Source organism: Phalacrocorax carbo, chromosome 1, assembly GCF_963921805.1.
Source record: "Phalacrocorax carbo chromosome 1, bPhaCar2.1, whole genome shotgun sequence".
In the NCBI taxonomy this organism is placed as follows: Eukaryota; Metazoa; Chordata; class Aves; order Suliformes; family Phalacrocoracidae; genus Phalacrocorax; species Phalacrocorax carbo.
The window spans coordinates 195028246-195050249 of NC_087513.1; the positions used below are offsets into that span (position 1 = coordinate 195028246).

General features: G+C 35.8%; 1 protein-coding gene across 5 annotated transcripts in view; it reads right to left on the reverse strand.

Annotated features, from left to right (window-relative positions):
- Window positions 1–22004, reverse strand: part of PAN3 (poly(A) specific ribonuclease subunit PAN3) — an 83736-nt gene that overhangs the window by 34951 nt on the left and 26781 nt on the right. For 4 of the 5 annotated variants that reach the window (XM_064441090.1, XM_064441089.1, XM_064441091.1 and 1 more), the window contains 3 exons: window positions 19835–19897; window positions 10694–10855; window positions 1808–1958 (listed from right to left, as the gene is read on the reverse strand). In XM_064441090.1, the coding sequence (XP_064297160.1) occupies window positions 1808–1958; window positions 10694–10855; window positions 19835–19897 (376 nt within the window). The remainder of the gene's footprint in view (window positions 1–1807; window positions 1959–10693; window positions 10856–19834; window positions 19898–22004) is intronic. The other variant, XM_064441092.1, reaches the window with a different exon arrangement.

Below are 22004 nucleotides of genomic sequence, written 5' to 3' on the forward strand. Positions count from 1 at the left end.
AATTTCAGAACATAAATTTTTTTATTCTGTTATCCAGTATGAACTAAATTATGAAGTTTCCCCATACATAAATACTACTTTCTTATTTAAGAGTCTAATGTTTTAGAAAGAGCATCTCTTAACTCACCTTGAGTAACAGGAGTTTTTGTGGATGTATACTATTGACAGCTAAACTATTTAAATAAAAATAAATGTCTGAGTATCACTTACACAGGATATTTAGGTTCAGACAATTCTGCACTCACTGTGAAAAAAAGAAGCTTCTAGAGAAATTAAGAGCACATAACCCAAATCCCTACTCTGAACTACATTCTCTTTTTAATTATACAGGAAGAGCAGGGAAACAAGCCAACTTTGCCTGAAGTTAGCTCTTGTGAATACTCCCCCACCCCTCTCATCCATAAACAATAGTATTTGAACCTAGACAGTTTTCAGCATTGGCTTCTGTATTTCTAGGAGCTCAAATTGTTTTACGAACTTCTTTCATCAACAGTGTTACTTATCCTTTCAAGTATTACTTACAGATAGTAAAGAAATTGGACTGTGAAGGATCCCTCTGAGACCCCACTGGACACTTTCCAAAAGTAGATCATTTTACTGTATTCTATTTAATCCTTTATACACTTTTCAATCCAGGTGACAAGGCTGAGAGGCATATAAACACAACAGTTTTCCAGTAAGACTGTACAGCACAATATAGTATGAATCAGACACAGTACTGCAACACGTTTGTTTGGTCAGCAGAAGCATCCATCACTTTCCCAGCCTGTTCTAAGAGTTACACCATCTAAGTGCTGGCTTCTTCCACATTTACGCCGAGATTTACCCCGGCATCAGGAAAGACTGAAGTTCAGTTTAATAGATGGGACTGGTTTGAAACAACCCAAACATTTACCATATTTGCCTCTCTGCCTTTTGGCAGGTACCTAATGCTTCTTGTCCATCACATGAGATTGCCAAAGGTTTAAGTATGTACAGAAACTTGCTAAAGGATCTGTGATGTGTAATACCCAAATCTGCTGATTATCTCTTAAAACTATTTAATATTATTTTAAAAAATAGAATTGAGCTAACTTTTTAAGATCAGAAGTCCAAATGATGCATGAAGACCTTGAACTTCTTAAGTGTAAAAAAACCACTCTTGTCACTGAGAATTTTATGACTGCATAGAACACATTTCAGTAAGAGTTTTAAACTTGGGAAATAATCATAAATTGGTCTTAAAAGTGAGTTTACATATGACAGATAAAGTAACAATTAACACTACTTTGCAAGGCAAATTATTTTAGAATAGGCATTATCTACTTTTTTCATCAAGATTTAAGTCTTCATATAGTCATTAAACCTGAAAATAATCACTTCTAGATTACATACTCTAGAAAAAGATCAGAAGAGCAGCTCAATATGTGGTAATCAGAGCACATATTCATTGTAGACTGCAGTGCATTTCTAGACTAGGGGTAGTTTAAATTACCTTCAGGTACTGCTCTGGCAATGACCACACAGACCTTAGTATGTGAAAACACAGCACCCCTTTTCCCCAAAAAAGGGCAGAGTAAAAGTTAGGCTGAGTTAATTTCAGTGCTGCTGTGATTAAACAGATCTCACAGCCTGCCATGTAATTTCCATACTACTGGAAGATAAATCTTCTAGTTCCTACACTTTTACATTCTTGAAGATTTTCTTAAAATTAAGAGCTAAAGCAGGAGTTGGCTTTATACCCGATAAACCTGATCACTATACAGGGCTATGTTTGATATTGAGTTAAAAGAAGCAACTGTACTGCACATCATTACTCTCAACTTACCTGGTGCTAGCCCAGCAGTAGCAGGACTTCCCATGGAGGGGTGAGAAAACAAGGCTTGAGAGAAGGCAGACATACTTGACTGGGATACATTACTCAGCCTGGAGGTTGATCCTCCTTTAGGAATAAATTCACTTGCAGAAGGATTTGGTGTCTGTTTAAAAACAAATGTAAATTACATGTTTATTTTAAATGTGAAGAGATGGACAGTGCCTATTTGGCAGAAAATACTTCCTAGGCAAGCCTACCAAGTGTAGCGGATACAGCTTGCTGACAAGAACAGCAGACACCAGAAGCTGGTCTGCATGAACAAATTTAAACGTGTTTCTAGCTTACATCTGAAGTAGCATTAGCAAGGTTTCCATATGAAAAGCTGATGTATGAGTTCATACAAACTTTGCAAAAGGCTTTCCATAAGCATTATATTATAAAGTTGGAGAACGGACCTGACATTGAGAAAGCCTTGCCACTGCTGCACAGACTGTTCCTATGTGACTTTAGTTTGAGATGGAATTTAAGTAGCACTTTCAAATTAAAGCAGTAAAAATGGTTCCTACTAAAGAAGTCATCCCTGCCTCTATTTCAAATAGGCCTATACGCTCCTTTTTTGTGGAGTTAACTTCTGCTTTAATTACCTATTCCATTTATGTAGCACCTTTAATAATGAACTTTAATTTGGTACCACAGAAACAAATAGCAGCAGAGTGACCATCAAACATTCAGTATTTACTAGTACATTAAACATATCACACAACCAACTTTTAATTTCTTTTAAAATCTGCACACAGGGTTTTGTAATTCGGGGGGTGTGGTTTGCAATGAGTTTTTTGTTTGTTTTGGGGTAGGGTTAAAGATGAAAATCCTAGTTAGAGCTCAAAAGGCAAAAAGCTTATTATTGGACAGCCAATTGCAAAATAGATTAGTGGAAGAAAAAAAGAAATTAAACCAATAAATAAAACCAATTATTAAATGAACACACTGAAAAGCTTGAAGATTATTAACAGTCAAAGTTAAGTTTCTTAAGTAATCTTCAGAGTACCTCTCAAAAGCGTCTAAAAAAGAGATAAAATGAGAAGATAGCAACAACTCCCAATAGACAAAGGATACTGTTAATAAAATCCACAATGGTTTTTTAAAGCAAATTACATTGGATCACTTTGGGTTTAGGCAGTTTTAAAAGGACCACAAATAGCAACTGTTAGTTAAATTACCAATATTGATTTTTAACAATATTAATAAAGTGGCAAAGAAGTTAAATTAGTGCCAAATTAGAAAAGAATTGTGATTATGAAACACTAATTTAGACAATGAAGAAAAGTATTTGGAAAGTATTCTTTTTTTGTGTTATTTTGTTTTAAATATCTTTATTTGAATATTTCAGTCAAATATAGTATTAACATATTTCAAAGCACTGGAAAAGAAAGAGGATTCTAAAAGCTGTAAAATTAAAGAGGATGCTCAGGTTCAAAAGCAAATAGTAAGAATATTTCACTTTTAATCACACCGTAAATTTTAACCACTAACCAACTTATGATGTTACATTTTAGTCATTCTGTATGGGCATGTGTCTGAATATTCAAAGAACAGCTATAACCAAATATGTAGGCTGGTGAAGTAAAACATTTAGATTTACATGGGTAAAAAGTTAATAAGAATCTTAAAATTCTTCTATCATATTTAGGTAAGGAAAACTTGCTAAGGTATAACATTAATGCAGCAAAACAAATGGGAACTTGCATTATACAGACTGAAAACAACTGATACTTTTAAACTCAAAAGGTAGTATTCTGGACTTATCTGAATTTTAGGTACAGGAATAACTAAGAATGGTGTTCCTCTACATAAAATCTGCCATGCAACAATTCAACCAAATCTGCACCATAACTGCAGAAAATGACAGAGGTGGTAAAAAGCCAACTAGAGTTTGTCCAAACAGCAATAGAGCTGAGAAGTCAGCCTCCACCAAAACAACTGGGAGAGCAAAGGACAGAATTTGTAGCATCTTACTAAAAGCACATATTTCTAAGAACGACATGAGATCCACGTTTTCCCACTGCTAAAACTAGCCATATCACATCCACGTATCTACTACACCTAAATACTGTGTCAACTAGGTGACAAGGGCAGGACATCATAAAATAAAAATTGAAGCATGCAAGTGGAGAGAAGACACCTCTGGAAGATAACCTCAGCCTTTCCTAGAGCAACTGAGAGTTCCCAAAATCCCATTTTGGGATTACCATTCTGACTAAACTCTTACCACCTTCACCAACTGATTCAATTAATGCCTACAGAACAGGGCTGCTTTTTATTTCTAAATGCATTCTGCAAGTTTTCATAGACCAGTGTTGGCCTCTAGAAGTTACTTATACATCCATCATTGTTTTCAAATGAAGCTGCTTGACAGCTCCACTTAAACTGGTAGTTGTTTTAATTTATCCAAGTGAAAGAGTCAAACCGAGGAATCTGCTGGAGCAGTTTGGGTTTGTCGTAGAATTACAAAGAGTAGTGGGTTAAGCCTGATGGAAATTCAGTTTTCATTCCATTTTTTTGGTGTTACAATTCAGGATCAGAATCAAAGCCTGACAAGGTTAAGTTGTTTCTGTATAACTTTTGACGAAAGCATTTTATATGAGCAAAAAGCTTTGATTTGCACAGATAGACCCTTTACTATAAAAGCCTGATTTACTTCTCTGTCATGTAACAAACATGAAGCTGTAGTCCAAGACTTTCCCCATTGGTTAAAAAAGTTTTTAAAATTTTGGTTCCAATTTTAAAGGACCCTTTCACATTCAAGCTTCTTCGAAATACACAGGAATACCTGAGCTCCACAGCCACCAGCCAGATAAATGAATCAAACAAGTACAAGAAAATGTAATAATCTGTTGCCAAAACTAGTTGATACTTTGTCAGAAAATTTGAAGATTAAGTTCCAGGCCACGTTTAAATATGTTACATCTATGTGCAGCTGCAGTTCTTAAAATGTTTCCAAAAGCATACAAGCTTTCATTCAAAGTAAACCACTAATTTTTCTGCATATACTTTACTTCCAACAAAATAATAACCAAAGATGTAACATTTTCATAGCATGTAGGCTAGAATAAGTGACTAGACTAGCTTAAGTGAGGAAATGGAATATCAGTATAAGTTCTTTAATAGTGAATCTTTTCACTATTTTTCAAACTTCGTAGACAACCTATTCTGCACTAATGAGCGTGCAAATATGCCAAAATTAGGCAGCCACATTTCTTGTTCTTGCTCTGGAAAAATATCCTGCTTTCACTCTGGCAACTCATAATAAAAGTTTAAATCCCAGTGTTAGTTTTTACATTTGGAACAATGGTAAGCTTGAAAATCTGTCAAAAAAAGGGGGACTATGCTTTAAAATCGTACACAACGTTTTTACAGTTTTTCTGTTAGAATTTTACCGAACTTCCCCAAATGAAGTTGAGTAAGAAAATCCACATATTTAAGTTTTTATAATAATGTAAACATTCTATATCTAATTAGTGAAAAACATTTTCTTCATTCTGTATTATGTTTAAATTTGTCACAAGCACAGCTTTAAAAAAAATTTTCACTTAGCCATTAATTACTTATCTCAGTAAGGTAACTTGTTCATGCTAGATCAGGCTTAAAATTTTAAGTCTGAGTAAATCAGGATTGGTAAAAAAGTGGAGGAAACAGGTATCGAAGACTTCAAAACCTTGGGAGTAATTAAAAGAATGGAGATACAAGAAATACTTCGAGGACAAGTAATGAATTATGCAATACTGTGATGTTAAACACAAAAGCAGCGGATGCGCTTTCTAGAGCCTGAACAAAAACACAAAGCCTGCTAACACTGCCTACATTATGCAAACTGAAGACTATTTTCAGTTTCAAATGCAAGTGGTCCTATAAAGGCACATACAAAATTATTTCAAAACATTAACAAGTTTTCAAATACCATTAAACAGAAACAAGTACAGCTGTGTCAGGTACGTTAAATTTGTCTAGCAACCCACCTTAAGTAACTTCCAACTCGTACATTTGCCAAAATTACCACCACTCTTTTTTCCTCTCAACCTGGCCAGTTTAAAGCTCATCCCCCTTCTTCTAGTATATCCATAAAAATACTGTCAATCTAAGGCAGAGAAGCAACATCCACAGCCATTATCTGAATACCTGCATCACGCATTCTTACCAGAATGATTCCACGAAGAAATTTCACTAAAATACCCTGCTTTCAGATTCTTTGTCTGTGTTCTTTCAAAGAGAGAAAAACCTCTTTTCAGTCAGCTTTGCAAAAAAACTTCCAAAGACAGACCACAAAACAGTCCATCTGGCTCCACCCACAAAAAGAGTTTCTATATTTCCATAATCAAGAGATTTCAAAATGTTGTAAAACACATACAAATACAGTCCAAATGAAGGCTGAATTTAGTCATGATGCAATTAGTAAAGATGGAACCACAAGGGAAGTAAAAAAAGCGAGGGAGGACTATAAAGCCACTCATTTGTATCACCATTCAGTTTATCTGTCTGGTGGTCTTTATGCTTTTAAAGATGTAAAAGGAAATACAATTAAAATAGCATGGAGGAGAAGAAATAAATATTTTGTGCGTATCACCAAAAAATAATTCAAGGATCCTCAAAAAGGAAGGTGCAGATGGAAGTAAAGAGCAAGCCAAGGATCTCAGCTGAAGACCATCCTGGGAGGACTGCCCAGTAGCGTGCAGCATTACTGTATGTTGAGGAGTTGCATGTATTAACCGATTTCCATAGTCCAGAAGTAAGATGAAAATTCCTGCTTCATTAACTATCAATTTCAATACATGTGCTTTTTTGGTCTACGCTCCTCAGTGATGAACTCCTAAGGTCCCACTGCTGCATTCATTCATAAATGAATCCTCAAAGGGCCATGGAATACCAAAGTATGCTGTAACACTGGGAGGCACAAGTTATGGAGCCTTTGGAAGGTCATGCAAGGATTCCACAGGAGTACCGGAAACCACCCTTCTCTCATTTCCAGTTCAACATCTCACAACACAGAGGTGCAGAGCAGCAGCACTGCTACCACCTCATGTTTCAGTGGCTATAACGCTACTCTGTTATATCAGCCCTGGTCCCACATTCTACCAAGCCACCTACCTAAAGTAAGAAGTATGCCAATTTATTTTTATTTCAAAAGAACGTGCTAATGTACTTACCACACTAAAAACTGGATACAAGCCTTTTTGTTCTCTTTTTATGTTCTCCTTCACCTCCAAATTCATGTTGATCTGTTCTGACATCCCAAATTGCATAATCCTGTAACAGTTACAGAAAACCACTACTAAACTATACCCATGCTACAAGCAGGGCAGTCCTCTACCAGTCTATTTCTGGCATAGCTTTCAGAATATCTCTTAGGAATCCAAAAAGTATGCAGAAGTGCTGCTTGTTTTTAATGTGTGCTTATTTTTAGTTGTTTTGGAGGGCTCCTTTGCTGTTGTTTTATAATGGACAGGTCTGCCATTCAAGGAGCTTCACCTTACTTAGAGAGCATTGCGGCAATCCCTCGGTTTCCAGGAGGATTCCTCATTAACTGTGACATCAGGGAAGGACACATTCTGGGATGTCAGAGCAGCCCAGCAGACAGTGGAGGTCACCAAGGGCTTCAGAGCAAGCGTCTTTCCCTCCCACTATTGAATTTGTGCACCACACTTCCTTATTGCAATTACTGTGAGAAGTCATTACATCATCCTTAAAATAAGCACTAATAAATTTAAATTCAACAACATTATTAGCCATATTGGTCTACTGCTCTTTCAAAGACTACTTCACTAAAACTGGGTAAAATGTGTTGGCTAAAGACTTTTTTTTAAACCAGAACACAGGCTCAGACAAATAAAACTACTAGCAAAGTTTTGTTACATTTTAGCAAGTAGATCTCCCTAAATAGCAAACTTCTAGAGACTCAGAATACTGTATGTCTTCATAGTTTTTAACAAAATACTTCAAAATACTATAAAGTTTTAAAAGCCCCTGTTCTTGATGCAAAATATTTAATTATTCATTTCTTTTTTTGTTCAAGAAACAACAAAAAAAAATCAGTTATTCATGGTGCTTAAGAACTGATCTGTATTTTAAAAAAATGTATCTACTCCAACTATTTTAAGCAGAATTGCCATTTGCTATTATAATATCTATCACACAGTAATGTAGTAGCTCAGGATATTTCCTAACATAGGGTAGGATATATCGCTAAAGAACAAACTTGGATTTGGGTTGGGTTCTTTTTCCCCCATTTTTTAATGCAGAACCCAGAATACAATTCACTCTGTGGACTCCACTTTTAATCATGTAAATGTAACACAGTATTTAAAGTAAATAGATCTGGATTATAAATTCATAGCCATGCATGACAAAAAGTTACACTGTTTTACAATTCATGCTGTAAACTACCTTGCTTTTTAAGACAACCATTTTTTGGACAAAAATCTCTAAACATTGCACCATGAAACAGAGTATTCCCACACCTTAAACCATAGATTTGGAAGAGTGGATATTCAAACAGACACATGAGCTTCAACACCTGCCCAGCGCTGCAGGCCCTCAACAATTCTGAGATGTAATTCTGCTTTCTCATCTTCAAACATAAATGAAGAAAGATACCCTCAGATTTGCCTCCACCATAATATAACCTTTTTACTTATTGCTTAGCACTCACTATCAGCCAAAATTCAGTTTGTATAACCTACACATACATATATTCACACCTGCCAAAAATGTCTAAACAGTCTGTATTTCAAAATACTGAAGAACAATGTTATCTGTGGATTATATACATACTGAAATGGAAAAACAAAGTCAACCTGAAATCTCAGCATAAAACCACCTGTTTTTAAGTAGTTTCATGTACCAAACTTCTCCAGCCATTTTTTGCACTTTTATAATTAAAATTTCTAATTTTTAGCAGTTTGAGCTTTGTTTTAGCTCTAACTCATACAAAAATGTACAGTGATATGAATGAAAGCATCAAGATAAAATTTTCTCATCTCTATAGAACTTCATATATCCTCGATCTCCTCTGCAGCCTCTTTTTACACCTTTCCCCACTCACTCTTACCAGACTCCACTGTTCTCTGCAATCCCTACCCCTTCTTCTCCTATTTCCCACGGCAGGAACATCCTTCTGTTCTTATTTCCACCAGATATGCATATACATGCTCTTCTGAAGTCCCACGTCTCCATGGGACACTACATAATTGCATTGAATAATACAAAATCTTATGCTGTACGCAGGTTAAGTCAATTATGTAGCTGGCATTCTGGCACAATAAAGGAGCTCAGAATTGCACCTTTCAAAGGCATGTGCTCGGCAGCCAATCCCAAGCTACCACCACTAACCTCGAGGGACCTTGAGCTTCTCATTGCCACACTTTCAACACAACTTTGGAGGGCAGAGGTACTGAAAAGACTATTGCCCCTGGCCAGAAGCTCCAAGTCTCAGACTGCTATCTCTCCAGGCTCCAAAACATTCAGTTTTTCTGCTCTTCTCTTAAGTGGAGCAGATCAACAACAAACCTTGCTGTGACACAGAACAGCAAAAAAAACCCAATGGAGGGCACAAGTACAAACAGGGCTTTTCCTGCCCTTTAACATCCACGTGAAATTTGAAGACCAATTTTCTGTTTCTCTCTTCTCAAAGCAACAGCCTACTAATGAAGATTTGCACTCCCATTAGATACACACAGAAAATTCAGTCAGTCTCCTCTCCCTTGAGAAAAGTAGTGCTTCACTGACACCAACCACTCCTCTGCAACCATGCCTGATCCTTCTACCAGTGTTTCCTTTATGCTTCATCGTTACTGCTCCAGTAGCTTTGCTGCTTTCCCTGCAGCAAGAGGTCCAAGATAAACTTAAGCCTAAATGCCCCTATGCAGTGTAACATCGGTTTGCCAGCATCACGCTGTCCATGACTCCCAATTTCAGTAATGCAAAGATGTCCAAACATCAAGTAGTATAACACTAGCACTGGTATGGAAAGGTTCTGTTATGAGCTTCATGTTGGCCCTTACACGGCAGAACTTTAGTGAACTGAAAGAAACTCTTAGAAGTGCCAAAAAATTTAGTTAGATGTCTATCGTTAATTTACCCATCACTCAGAAGACATCAAAACCAACATAACCCTCACAGAAAGACTAAAGTAACAACCCCTGAAGAATCAAAAGCACCACACAAGTGCAAAACAGTAATAGCAGCAGTGTTGCAGTTTTGGCCACTATAATAATTTCCATCTATACCTGACCTCAAGAGACATGAAGCAGATTCCTCAGACTAGAATTATCCTGCGTTACCAACCCATGCATAGCCTGTATGAGATAATCTCAAATCCAGCTGTACCTGTCCCCTTTTAAGAAGTTGAAAATTCAGAAATAAAGTAACAATGAAGTTTAACACACAAGTTGAGAAATATAACCTATCCCAACATAAAAATTAAGAATTTACACTTCCTGATCATACTGGTTATATCTTCAAATTCTGTACTGAGGAAATATTTTATTTGCATTAAGTATCAATCATTATAATGAAAATCACTAATTTTACCAGTAGAAACCTTCCTCACACAAAAATTATATTATAAGGTTGTGTCTGTTTGCTTTTAAAATACATTTAATGATTACTTTTGCTCCTCCTCCACAGATTATCTTATAATCAAGCAGAGTACATAGCACAGCAGTGGGTGAAGAGAATAAAAGATCTCCGAGTCACCCTCCTGGAGGGCTACTACGCCTACTTTACGAACTAAATATTTGATCCAATCTCAAGCCATATTTGGAGTAACTGCTTCTAACAATTTTCCAAAATTTAAAATAAAGCATCCAAAACACTGAAAAAGTGACCAGTAAGAAATAATTTTACCTGTAAATTGTTTTCTGTGACTCTGTTCCACCAAACCATATTGATGGGTACTCCTGTTTTACACCTGTCAGCCAGACAGCCAATAGGGTTCTTTGATTTTCTTGCTTTTGATCCCACCGGAACTATCCTCTCATCCAGCATCCCCAGTCGATACTTCCTGGGCTACGAAAAAGAAGGAGAGAAACCAGGCCACTCCTAACAACCCTCATCTAACGCTACACTAAAATAGGTATTACACTGTGATATGATTTCTGGATTGGTGGAATACGAAACAATTTGCAAGTAAAATTTATCTGAGACTGTTTCCTTTCAATCCTGACTATTTGTTTACAATGAACAAATCCTTTTAAAAATGAAAATAGAACTTCAGGGACTACTAATTATTTGTAAGTAAAACTTTCCAACACAATCTAGCCACTGAAATATGGGTAAAATTTGGGAAATCTGTATTTTAAAAAAGTATTTCTCAGATACCTTCAACCACATCATAATACTGAACTCTAACACTTCCTTTGAAATTTCTACCAAACAAGAAATTAACATTGGCTTTTGTATACTTCTTTTTAAATTCTAATTTGCCAAGACATATCTCCTGAAGACTTACTGTTAAAAATAGATAGAACTGCATAACCAACTGCAGGAGAACTCAATGAGAAAAACATTTCTGCTCAAGTTAATATTCAGAAGACTAACTTCAGCTGCTGCCTTAAGTGAAGATAGACAAGAACTACCATGATAAAATGCATTGGAAACTGACTTAAACTTGAGAAAATAAAACCTGCTTGAAGAAGTGAATATGCAGGAGGTACTTGTGCCTTGATAGGAGTGACATTTCCATTCCATTGGTAATGATCTCTACAAATGAAACTATTTATAAAGCACGGTATGAACATTAAATTAAAAAAAAACACTGGGGAAATAAAATCTGTTAAAGACTTTCAAACAAGTAAAGTACAGAAGTTCTCCAAATTTCTCTGTGCCTTCAAACCAACATGTACCTACCTAGATGGTAAATATCACTAAAAGAAATATTCCATCATGCATGCACATATTTAGACCAGGACCTTTTATACCAAATATACCAACAGCTGGACCAAACTGAAGAGGTTGGTCTGTTTTCCTTTTGCTGTGTTTTTTTGATGTGAAAATACAACTATCATCATCTGGACATACACCACTTTTAATTAATCAAAACTTAACTTACCTTTATTTGGATATTTACTTCATCTGCTGCCTTAGAAACCTTAACAATGTATATCTTGATATGTATTTTTAAAATTGTTCCTCAGGAAACAAGGTGAGAGTCTAATTGGAGAAGATTCCCCACCCACACACAATTTGTAAAACACAGGACAAAACTACCATAAAATGGCTGCAAAAAAACCCCAAAACCTAAACAGATTCCGTTGTCTACTTCCCTGAAAAGTTTTAGGCTGAAAGCTTTGGAAAGAATTAAAACTGAGAAGAGTTACTAGCAGTTCATCTGCCCAAAACAAAAAAAAACACCACCACAACAAGAAAGCCTCAAGGATATCAACATTGACTATGAACTGCAAAGGCAATAAATTCCATGAAGATCAAGTTAACCAACTTTAATAACAATAAACAAGACTGAATTTTGCTGTACCAATTAGAAATTTGGTAAACTGTGTGACAGGTAGGCACAAAGTCCTCCTATAGCTCAAATGCAAACTTGATTACAGTAAATATAAATATTGGTTTTCTACTGGGAGAATCACTCAACTATTGGGCAACCTACCACCTCAGTAATTACGAAGGACTACTAATACCATAAACAGCAAAGCTGTAAGGTCTGAGAAGCCAGACATACAAATAACATTGGACTTTAGAGCTGGGTTTGAATGTGGTATTGTTTTTCTTAGCCTGGCTATTGGAATTAATATCATAATGAAAAGTAACAGTTTCCTTGGCAGCTTCCCCATCTCTCTCCACGTTCTACCAAGTGTAGGGGTACAGTCTGCCTCAGACTACTGGACTACAACCCAGTGTCCAAACACATTCCTATTCATAAAGGGCTCTTTTAATCCTCCATAAGAAAAGGTGATCTATAAATATTTTGAAAAGGAGAACCAAAACAAAAGAGGAACTGAGCCAACCTGGAGAGAGGATATTTCAGTTACAATGGGATTCAGATTCCAGGCAACAGAATGAAACTGTATTTTAGGCTTTATGAAGGACCATACCTAGGGGCAGCGAAGAGAAACAATAGTCAGTGCTGCACTATAAAGCAACACAGAGACAATATGAGTTCATACACCAGTAATTCTTGGCCTACTGGTATGAAAAAATTAAACTAAAAAATTAAACTAAAAAGTTGGTGAGACTAAATGAAAATTTTACTTTCATTATCTAGTATAAAACATCACCAGGAGATTACTAGGCCACAATTTCATTGTTCAGATAGGCGTTAGAAGAAGGAAAACACAATATTAACATCTGGAAATAAAGTTTGGACTGTTTGCATCAAAGTAATTCTAAATTACACTTGTTTTCAGTAAGCAAAACAGCATCTGATTCAGAAATCTAATCTAAGTTTACAGGAAACCAGAAAACACAGAAAAAAGCCTCTGCCAAGAGTAAAGATTCAATAGAAAGGAAAGATCAAATAGAGCAGTTGAAATAAGCCTGTCAATTTTGCTACATCCCTGCCCTCTACACAGAACAGCAAATAAAGCAACAGAGATAGAACAGTGCATCTTAAAACAAGCAAAAACTCAGCATCCACTGATCATTTCTGCAGTGAACTAATATATCTACCTAAAAAATGGAGGACTGAAAATCCGTACAAAACAAACCCAATTTCTTGGCATGAGGACAATTTCTTTTGGATGATTACAACAGCAATTGCATTTTTGCCTTCCCTAAAGTCTTTCTATGAGGTAGAAAAACCTGTTTGGCCCTATAGAGCAAGCAATAGTTCAACATACTGAACTTTTTTTAAAAGCATTTAAATACTTCATAATCTTTTAGCAAGTATTTCTCAAATTGCAACTCCCAATATGGTTACAAGTTCCAAATGAGTTATGAAAGGTCAAAACCATCACAATTATTTTTAAATTTAAAAATCAGGTTAAACTACAATAATTAAAATGAAATCTAAGAGAAAGAAAAAAGACAACAAAACCAAATTATTACAAAGCATTACTGGAAGAGTTCAGTTCCTCAAGGGCAAAGAAGTGAGAAGCAGTAGTAATTACTGCCTGCAAATGTTTACATAGGGAACAGCTAACTACCTTTAATTGCTAGCAACAGCTTGGCTCCCCAGGGTGAGAAGGGTAACCATTTTCAACCATAGCAAATAATTATAACCCTTGCCCTGTAATGCCCTGTGGAACCGAGCTGCTGGCGGCAATTAATGCTAGGAAGTTATTGGTTGACATGATTAGAGGGAAGGTGCTACATTACAAAAGAAAAAACCCCCAAAGTCTGAGAAACATTACACTTGAACAAAATAAATCCACTCTAAAAAGAAAAAAGGTCCTTCCCGAGTAGCATTGCCACATCAGAACACTACTACAGATGAGTAACTTAATTATCCCATGCTAGAAAATATTCCTCAAGTCAGCTTAATTACTTGCTTCCAATTCATTCAACAAGAAGTTTGGGAACATGTTTAGCAAGTTTTTCTTTCTACTATTTGTTGTAACAAGTGTCTTTGCCACTAGTTCCTCCTGTTTCATGGACAGCGGGCAATGCCACACTTGGTCTTTCCAGTTCAGGGTTGGGCATACCACTGGTGTCAGATGTTCTAAGGCTATGCTAGAGGAATAAGTCTAAACAAGAAAAGGTTTAAGAAGATTCCAACTGTAAAGACTCCTCCTGTCTAATAACTTCTATATAATACTTAAGTCTGGATAAGCTGGCAAATCAAACTACACTATTCCAAAGCTTCCTTCCACTGAATAACTGCAACTGGATTTTTTTCAGGATCACTTGTGTCCCAAATTACATTTCTGTTCCTTAAAATGCACTTACCTCTGGTGGGCTTTGAACTTTAGATTTACAAGACATTTTCTGTACCAAAAAATGCACAATTAAGTTTGACGTACAAACACTTGAGCAGGCTATTGTGTTTTACAGTAACGCTGTCTATGTGCATATACTACTGAAATAAATTAAAGTAATCTCAAACCTTCCCCGTCACGGGCTAAATTAAACAGCATTTCCTTAAATTACCAGAGCTAAAAGGTATCACAGTAGCCTTGGCTAGGGCTCATCTGTTGTACAGTGAGTTGACTGTATCTGCATGTACAAACAGATAAAAATAAATATTACATTGTACACCTGATCTTTCACATCTGACAATATCATATTCTCCTTGTACTACTTATAACAAAATTAAGCAATATATGCAATTTTAAGTTTCAACATTGACATGTGTTGTAATACTTCAATTCTTTAACAGAAGTAATGGCAAAGAGACCAATAGAAAAAGAGGTTAAACACTCAGCTAGGGTACTTTTGTTGTATTATGTCTTGAAAACTAAAACCTAATTACAAGCCATTGGTATCATTCATTGCTATTTCCACCCAACAGCCATAACCCAGTAGCTGAACTAAACAGTACTTGAAACACCCAACTAAGGGATACAAACTTCAATATGCTATTGAGGAAAAGAGCAATAGTCTGGGTAGAATCCCTATACAGGCAGAGTCAGCTAAAAAGCATCTTAACTGTGATTACAACTGCATAACTGGATTTAGCAATAAGTTCTACAAGGCGTTACACCCGAATATTAGGTATAGTCACCAAAAGCATCCTAACAGATTTCCAAGCTGGTAATATGAAAGAGAGAAGTTATCTTCGTGTTGCTTTTTAAGCTTTGCAGCCAATAGAGCTACAAACCCCTTCATATGGTTTGGGTTTGTTGCTAACCAAGATACTCTCTCCTCTTCCTCTTTCGTAACAACCTCTCACTGGTAGAGGCAGATGATACTGGTTTTCTGTATCTCAACTTCTGAAGGTTGGAACCGACCTTTTTACTTTTATACCCCAAAAAAACCACCAAAACACCACAAATAAGAGCCTGGTCAACAGGTTAGAAATAATCAAGTGTGTGTTTGGTTGACTGGTGTTTGCTGTTGGGTGGTGGGTTTGGTTTCTTTTCTCCCCCTTTCTTATGAAAAAGGAAAGAGTATGCTAACATTTATAACATTTATGTTTATAATTTTGTAGTTTATAATGTTATACATTGAGATTACATGCACTTACAGACTAGCTACCCTTCCAACTGGAACCCTTTTTTAAATTGTTTGTGAAACCCTGGGTTTGGCTGGGGATAAATGTTTTACTAGTTGAAAAGTATCACACAAACAGAAAATATTCTTCTACCCAAAGAAAACTAAAATGTGCAGTTTGGCATGGAAATAAGTCTTATCCAGAGCAACATACTTCGTCACTGCAAAAAAAAAAAGCATTCTTGGTTCAATCAAATTTTAGAGTGAAAGCTCCAACAAATCAGGTATATCATCATGCATTTTAAATTATAGCTAAAGAAAGCTTTTCAGGTGTACATACTAAAAAGTGTATTTCCTAAGTATATATGCTGAAGACATTAAAATCTTTGAAGTGTTCAGAAGGAGCTAAAGAAGACTGACTTATCTGTAAGTTAAATCTTTTCTCACCAACTTTGCAGCCTAGCTAGGTTGGATGAGGTATGAATTACCACAACAGCTAAAACCTACCACGGATGTAGTTATACTGACAAAGTTCTTTACTAAGAAACTAATACCATCTGCCAAATCAAAATAAGTTGGTGGAAAAGCAAGCTTTTCCCACCATCATTAAAGCAGATAGTTCTGTGTAGTGAAGACTTGCCAGAGTACCACCACTGCAAGATGTACATTCAAAAACCTCATTACTAAAAGAGCGCGCAGTGAGCAAACTACAGGTTTTTTCATGTTTAAAAGTCTCTTTTCTAATAGGCCAGAAGTTTTTATATGAATTATAAAAACAGCAGAAAAATTATGCACATTTAAGAACCAAAAATCTAGGTGAAAGAGGACTAAAGACTGATGCAACTTTTACTCTGGTCTTTACTAAGCATACGATTTCTCAAAAATGGTATATTTTCTAGCTGCGTTAAGTATTTGTATAATGCCTTCAACAAACGTGCACGAGTTTAAAAAAATCTTTCAGTTATTTTACTGCAAAACACTCTTAAAGGCTACATATACACTGGCATAGAAAGAATCAAATAAAGCTTGCAAATATAAGCAAAAGCACATTGCATGTTAAAGTTATATTTGTAGTTAACAGCTTCAGCTTGTAAGTTGCACCTAACAAAATCTAGGTGGCTAACTGAAAAGTTATGCTTTAAAAACGGGGAGTGAACACAGCATTTAAAATTTTAGATGTCTGTAGGTCATAACATATATCTGACATGCTTAGATACAAAACCAAAACAAGCAAAGGTCTTTTTAATGCAATTCTGAAGTAAATGCTGGACTATGGAGTCATCTCATTCACTCTTTTCCTTCAAATGCACAACAGGATGAGGCATGAAAAATATAGTGCCTCCTCGATGTAAAAATGTTACTTATTTCTAAAAGGAAGTGCTTTAATAATTTGATTTAGTATGTAACACAATGATCACTAATCCATACACAAAAATAAATGTCAATAACATTCTCTCATGTCACACTCAAAAAATATCACACTGTAGTAATTACTAAGACAGCAAGAGCACACAAGCATGGAAGAATTTCAATAACAAACTGTTTAAAAGAAAAATGTAGAACACGTTAGATGATATCATACACTTAAAACACATTTTAGACAGAGGCAAACATCATACTACCTGCCAACATTTATTACTTTTCTCTAGAAGTATAGTCTGTCCTTCTGTATTCCTTCAACAACTTTTTTTTTTTTTGCATCCTTTATAAACTGTAATATAGTACTGTCATGTATTGCAGTAGGGCTGTATAATACCGGAAAGAAAATTTCAGGTTTGAAATGTAAATTTAGCCCAGCTACATTGTAAAATCTGTGCAGCCACAAGTCTGCAGTTTACAACACAGTGACATGACACGGTGTTTGGTAATGACCCCTCAGCTTCTCAGAACATGACTCATGCTTCTGAGATGGTATTCAGGAGGCTATGAAACACAAAACAACTGTCTCGGCACGTTTTCATTAAAGGTAAATACAGCAAGACCAAACATGGCACACATGGCTTTTCAATGATCACCACTGAACAATATAAAGATCAAGTATCAGAGGTGTCAAGACAGAACTGGAGACGGGAATCTGGAGAGAAATATAGCTTCCCAATGGGTAACAAAACTAGGTGGAGGACAGGACACTCAAAAATAAACTAGCAATAGTTTAGGTCTTAAGAATTTGGTTTCCACAGGACCTGAAGCTAGCTTAATTTTTTTCTTTTAACATGAGAGGAAACACTCTACTTGTACTCATTAAAAAGCTTGCATTTATGTAGACTAGGCTTACAGGCAGTTCTTTGTTTCAAAATTATTTTCTCTGCACATTTATTATTACTGATCAAACTGTATGAATTAAATAAGCCTGTTGTCCAGTCATTTGCTGTAGATCTCCATAGAGAGCACTAAACAGCAGAACCCTACTCTGGGCGAACTTCAGTCCAAATAATCTTTTTAATACTTTCCATTCTCATCTAGTTTAGAGTCTTTTGGTCCTGGCCTTTAGTCACCCAAAATCACTGGAAGGAGTTCTAAAAAATATTTCTTCAAAATACATACAAAATAGCATTAAAATTGTATTGAAAGTTGTTTACTACAGCAGTTGGTTCACTCCTTGCAGCCTGTGGTCTAACAGTGGTTCTCACCTTAATGGCCCTCCTCTAGGTGTGACTGCACAATTGAAAAAATGAAATGGAAATAAACCAATGTTAGAAACTTCTCAGAAGAGTTCAGTTTTCATGAGGATTGAAGGTATGAAAAAACAAAGTAAAATGCAAAAGCAATGCTTTTCACTATCCTCTAAGGCTGACCAGTGACAAGTAGGGGAACCCATTAGCCTGGATTGGTGGCAACAGTCTCAGAACAAATTTAAATTAAAGTTTCATCATAGATTTTCTTTTTAGTGCATTAAGCTGTCATGTCCTTGGCAACAGATTATGTTGCACATGTTTTTGTGAACTGTTTACCAGAACCACCAAAATGAATGAAAGGAGTTTTCCAGCCAGATCATTTCAGGGTTTAGAAACGAGCATTTTTCTACGTAATGGCTAAAGCCAACTTAGGAAAAACACTGAAGAAGTTCAAGTTCAGAAGGCCACCCTACTTTTAACAAGCATAACATGTATTTGAAGAAAAAATAAGTATGACATCATTATTCTCAGGGAAAAGGGTTAGTCTATTACTAACTCTAGCTTTTGTTCCATGCTTCACAAATCCTATTTGTGCATTGTAGATTAATACTTACCTGAAAATCTCTTATAGGAAATTCACTTTAAGGTTGCTTGTCTTACTGCATGTGGAGTTACAACAACCGGACAGTAAATCCAGAAGGTTTTACAGTTGACAGAACCTCCACCAAGGCTCCATCTACAGAAATACTTAGCTCCTTTGATTTCATTTTAAGTATCCTATAAAAATGTCTTTAAATAGTAATCTTAGCTTTCCTGAAATCTAAAATTGAAATGCAGTTTAATAATTTCTAAACAGAGAAAATAACCTCAAGAACGTTCATAAAAATTCAAGGACTACGTTTACTTTTTAAACAAAAAATAGAACATCTTTAAACATCAAAATAATCACAAGTAACTTGAATAGCCCAGTCATGCTAACTGGTTTCAAAAAAGCTGTCTAATTAAAAAGCAAGGATATTCAGAATTACAATCATCAAGTCTTATCTTTAGTATTTTATTGATATCAAATATGTACGTCCATACGGCTTTCCCATTGTTAAAGGGCTGCCAGGATAACATGATCAGCAATAACCAGAGACAATAAAGATTAATAAACTTAACTTCCTTGCTTAACACAGCTACATATTACATGCTTTTACAGAAACTACTCACTGTTTTACACAACACAAGCATGCAGTTTTTACATAGTTGAAAATAATAGTTCTAAATATTTAAAATATCACAATTCTAATTTGTAAAGGAAAGCAATTGATCTTTATTCACTTACCAAGACTGTATTATATCTGTCCTCCAAGTCAGAGATAAACGAAGGAAACGCTGGTTTTGCCAGCTAGTTCAGAACAAACAAAACCTTAGCCCATGACTCTTAGCAAAAAAAATGAATTTTTTTTTCCAAACAGTAGATATTATAAACTTCTACATTTGAGCTAGTCACCAAGGCTCCCTTTAGAGTCAATGAACAGAAGCACTCACTTCTAAAAGGCTATCTATCTTGTGTTACAAGAGTGGGTGTCAAGCACTGGCCTGATAAACCACATTGCTCAAGCTCTAAATAAACCCCAGTTACTAAGGTGGGGGATGGGAGGAAATCACACAAGTTTTTGAATATCTGTCACTCAAGCATTTAGTGCTTTAGAGGGAATCACTTAATACAATTTGAACACCTACTCAAAAAATACTGAAAATCTTAAGAAACTGCATCCACGATTACTTGCAATGTATTGTCTGGTAGGAAAAGTCAGTCACAAAAGTGTGATTAGTTTCTCCTAACTTTAGCCATCAGCTTTTATTCACTTAAAGCAGCCACTGACATCTAGTCTCTTCCAAAATACTTTCCTCAGTGCAAGCTGAATGTTCCTTTAAGCTGCTCATCTCTCTACTGACTATAGAGGGAGCCTGGCTGCCTAGATTTTAGACAGCTCAATTAGTATTAGGTGAAAGCTTCCCTATTACTATATTATTTGACAACCTTTTATACAAACATACACTATACAGTAGCAGTCATAATAAACAATATTTTTTTTAATATGCAATGCAAAACAAACCTCTTTCAATTAATGCCAGTTATGTCTGAAATATTAATTGGAAAATATCCAAGTCAATCAGTTTCACAGATAAATCTTTCTCTTCATACTGTTTTAGCAGCAAGTGGCTTCGCTGATTTTTTTCTTGGGGGAAAAAGGGAATCAAGTCAGAAAAGACTCTGCATCAGTACTTGAGCTTTGAGTTATTTGAGCTTTATACTCAAACATTAACATGTTTGTTTCCATTTTCTAATGTTTTAATTAACTTCAAAGTAATTTTTTATATTAGAGGCAGTGGTCCCTCTGGTAATACTGCTGTATGATAGCACATTTTCTTTTGTGTATGTGGTTTATATAAATCAGCACACACTCGCACTTGCGTACATATATATAGTACTGAAGACCGAGTCTTACTATCCTCAGTAAGTGGATAAACAGTAAGTTTATAGTTGTTTACATCCAGCTTCCAGTGCATTACACTGGCATTAAGGAACAGGGAAATTGAGAGATCATTTAGTTTGGATACATCATAATATTAGGAAGTTAATGTACTACAGCATTTCATTTGAAGGAACATTGGCCTGATGGGCCAACTATAGTAAATCTTCGCCTGCAGGAATGCCACAGAGCTCCTAACTGCCAACACGCAAATGAAGTTCTATGAAAAGTCACAAGCATGCTGATGTAGCATGCTTTCGAGACAATGCATTATCTACTACAGGAAAGTTCAGGATCATGTGGCTAATAAGTGTAGCAAAGCATGAAAGTCATCAGTGAAAGCCTGGTAACTGTTTGGGACAAGATGCCTTTTTTTTGAAAAGCCACAGCTCACAAAAATGAGAAAGAGCTCTGCTGCAACCAGACTTTTGTCTCATATTCCAGGCACTGCATTTGTAAGTGTAACAGGAAAACACCACAACCCGTGTTGGTGCAGGTCAAAAGTGTCTGAAGATGCTTTCTAGCCCTCAGCAAAAGAAAGATTTCTCAATAAAGATTGCGGGGGGTGGGGGTGGGGGTGGAATTTCCAAACCCTAGCTTCCCAATAATATTATAGTGCGTCTTTCAAACTAAATGCATTTCAAACTGTAAGAATTACTTTCACATCATGTATAAACAAATGGGGGAATGATTCTTACTGCATTCAGAACTGGTTGCCATGAAGGCCTGAAGGTGGCTTATCTTGTGCCTTGGTACAATAAAAATAATTTATTTTCAAATTTATTTCAATTTATTTTCAATGGGTTATGTCCTAATTTTATTATTCAAAGCATTCTTATAAACTTCAGTTTACAAGTGCTTGGAATATTTCTTAGTAGCAGCAGCAGTCTGATGTGGTATAGCAAAAATGAAGTAGTAAAATCTTATTTATATCAGTAGCCACATCGTAAAATAAATCTAGTAACATTAGAAGAA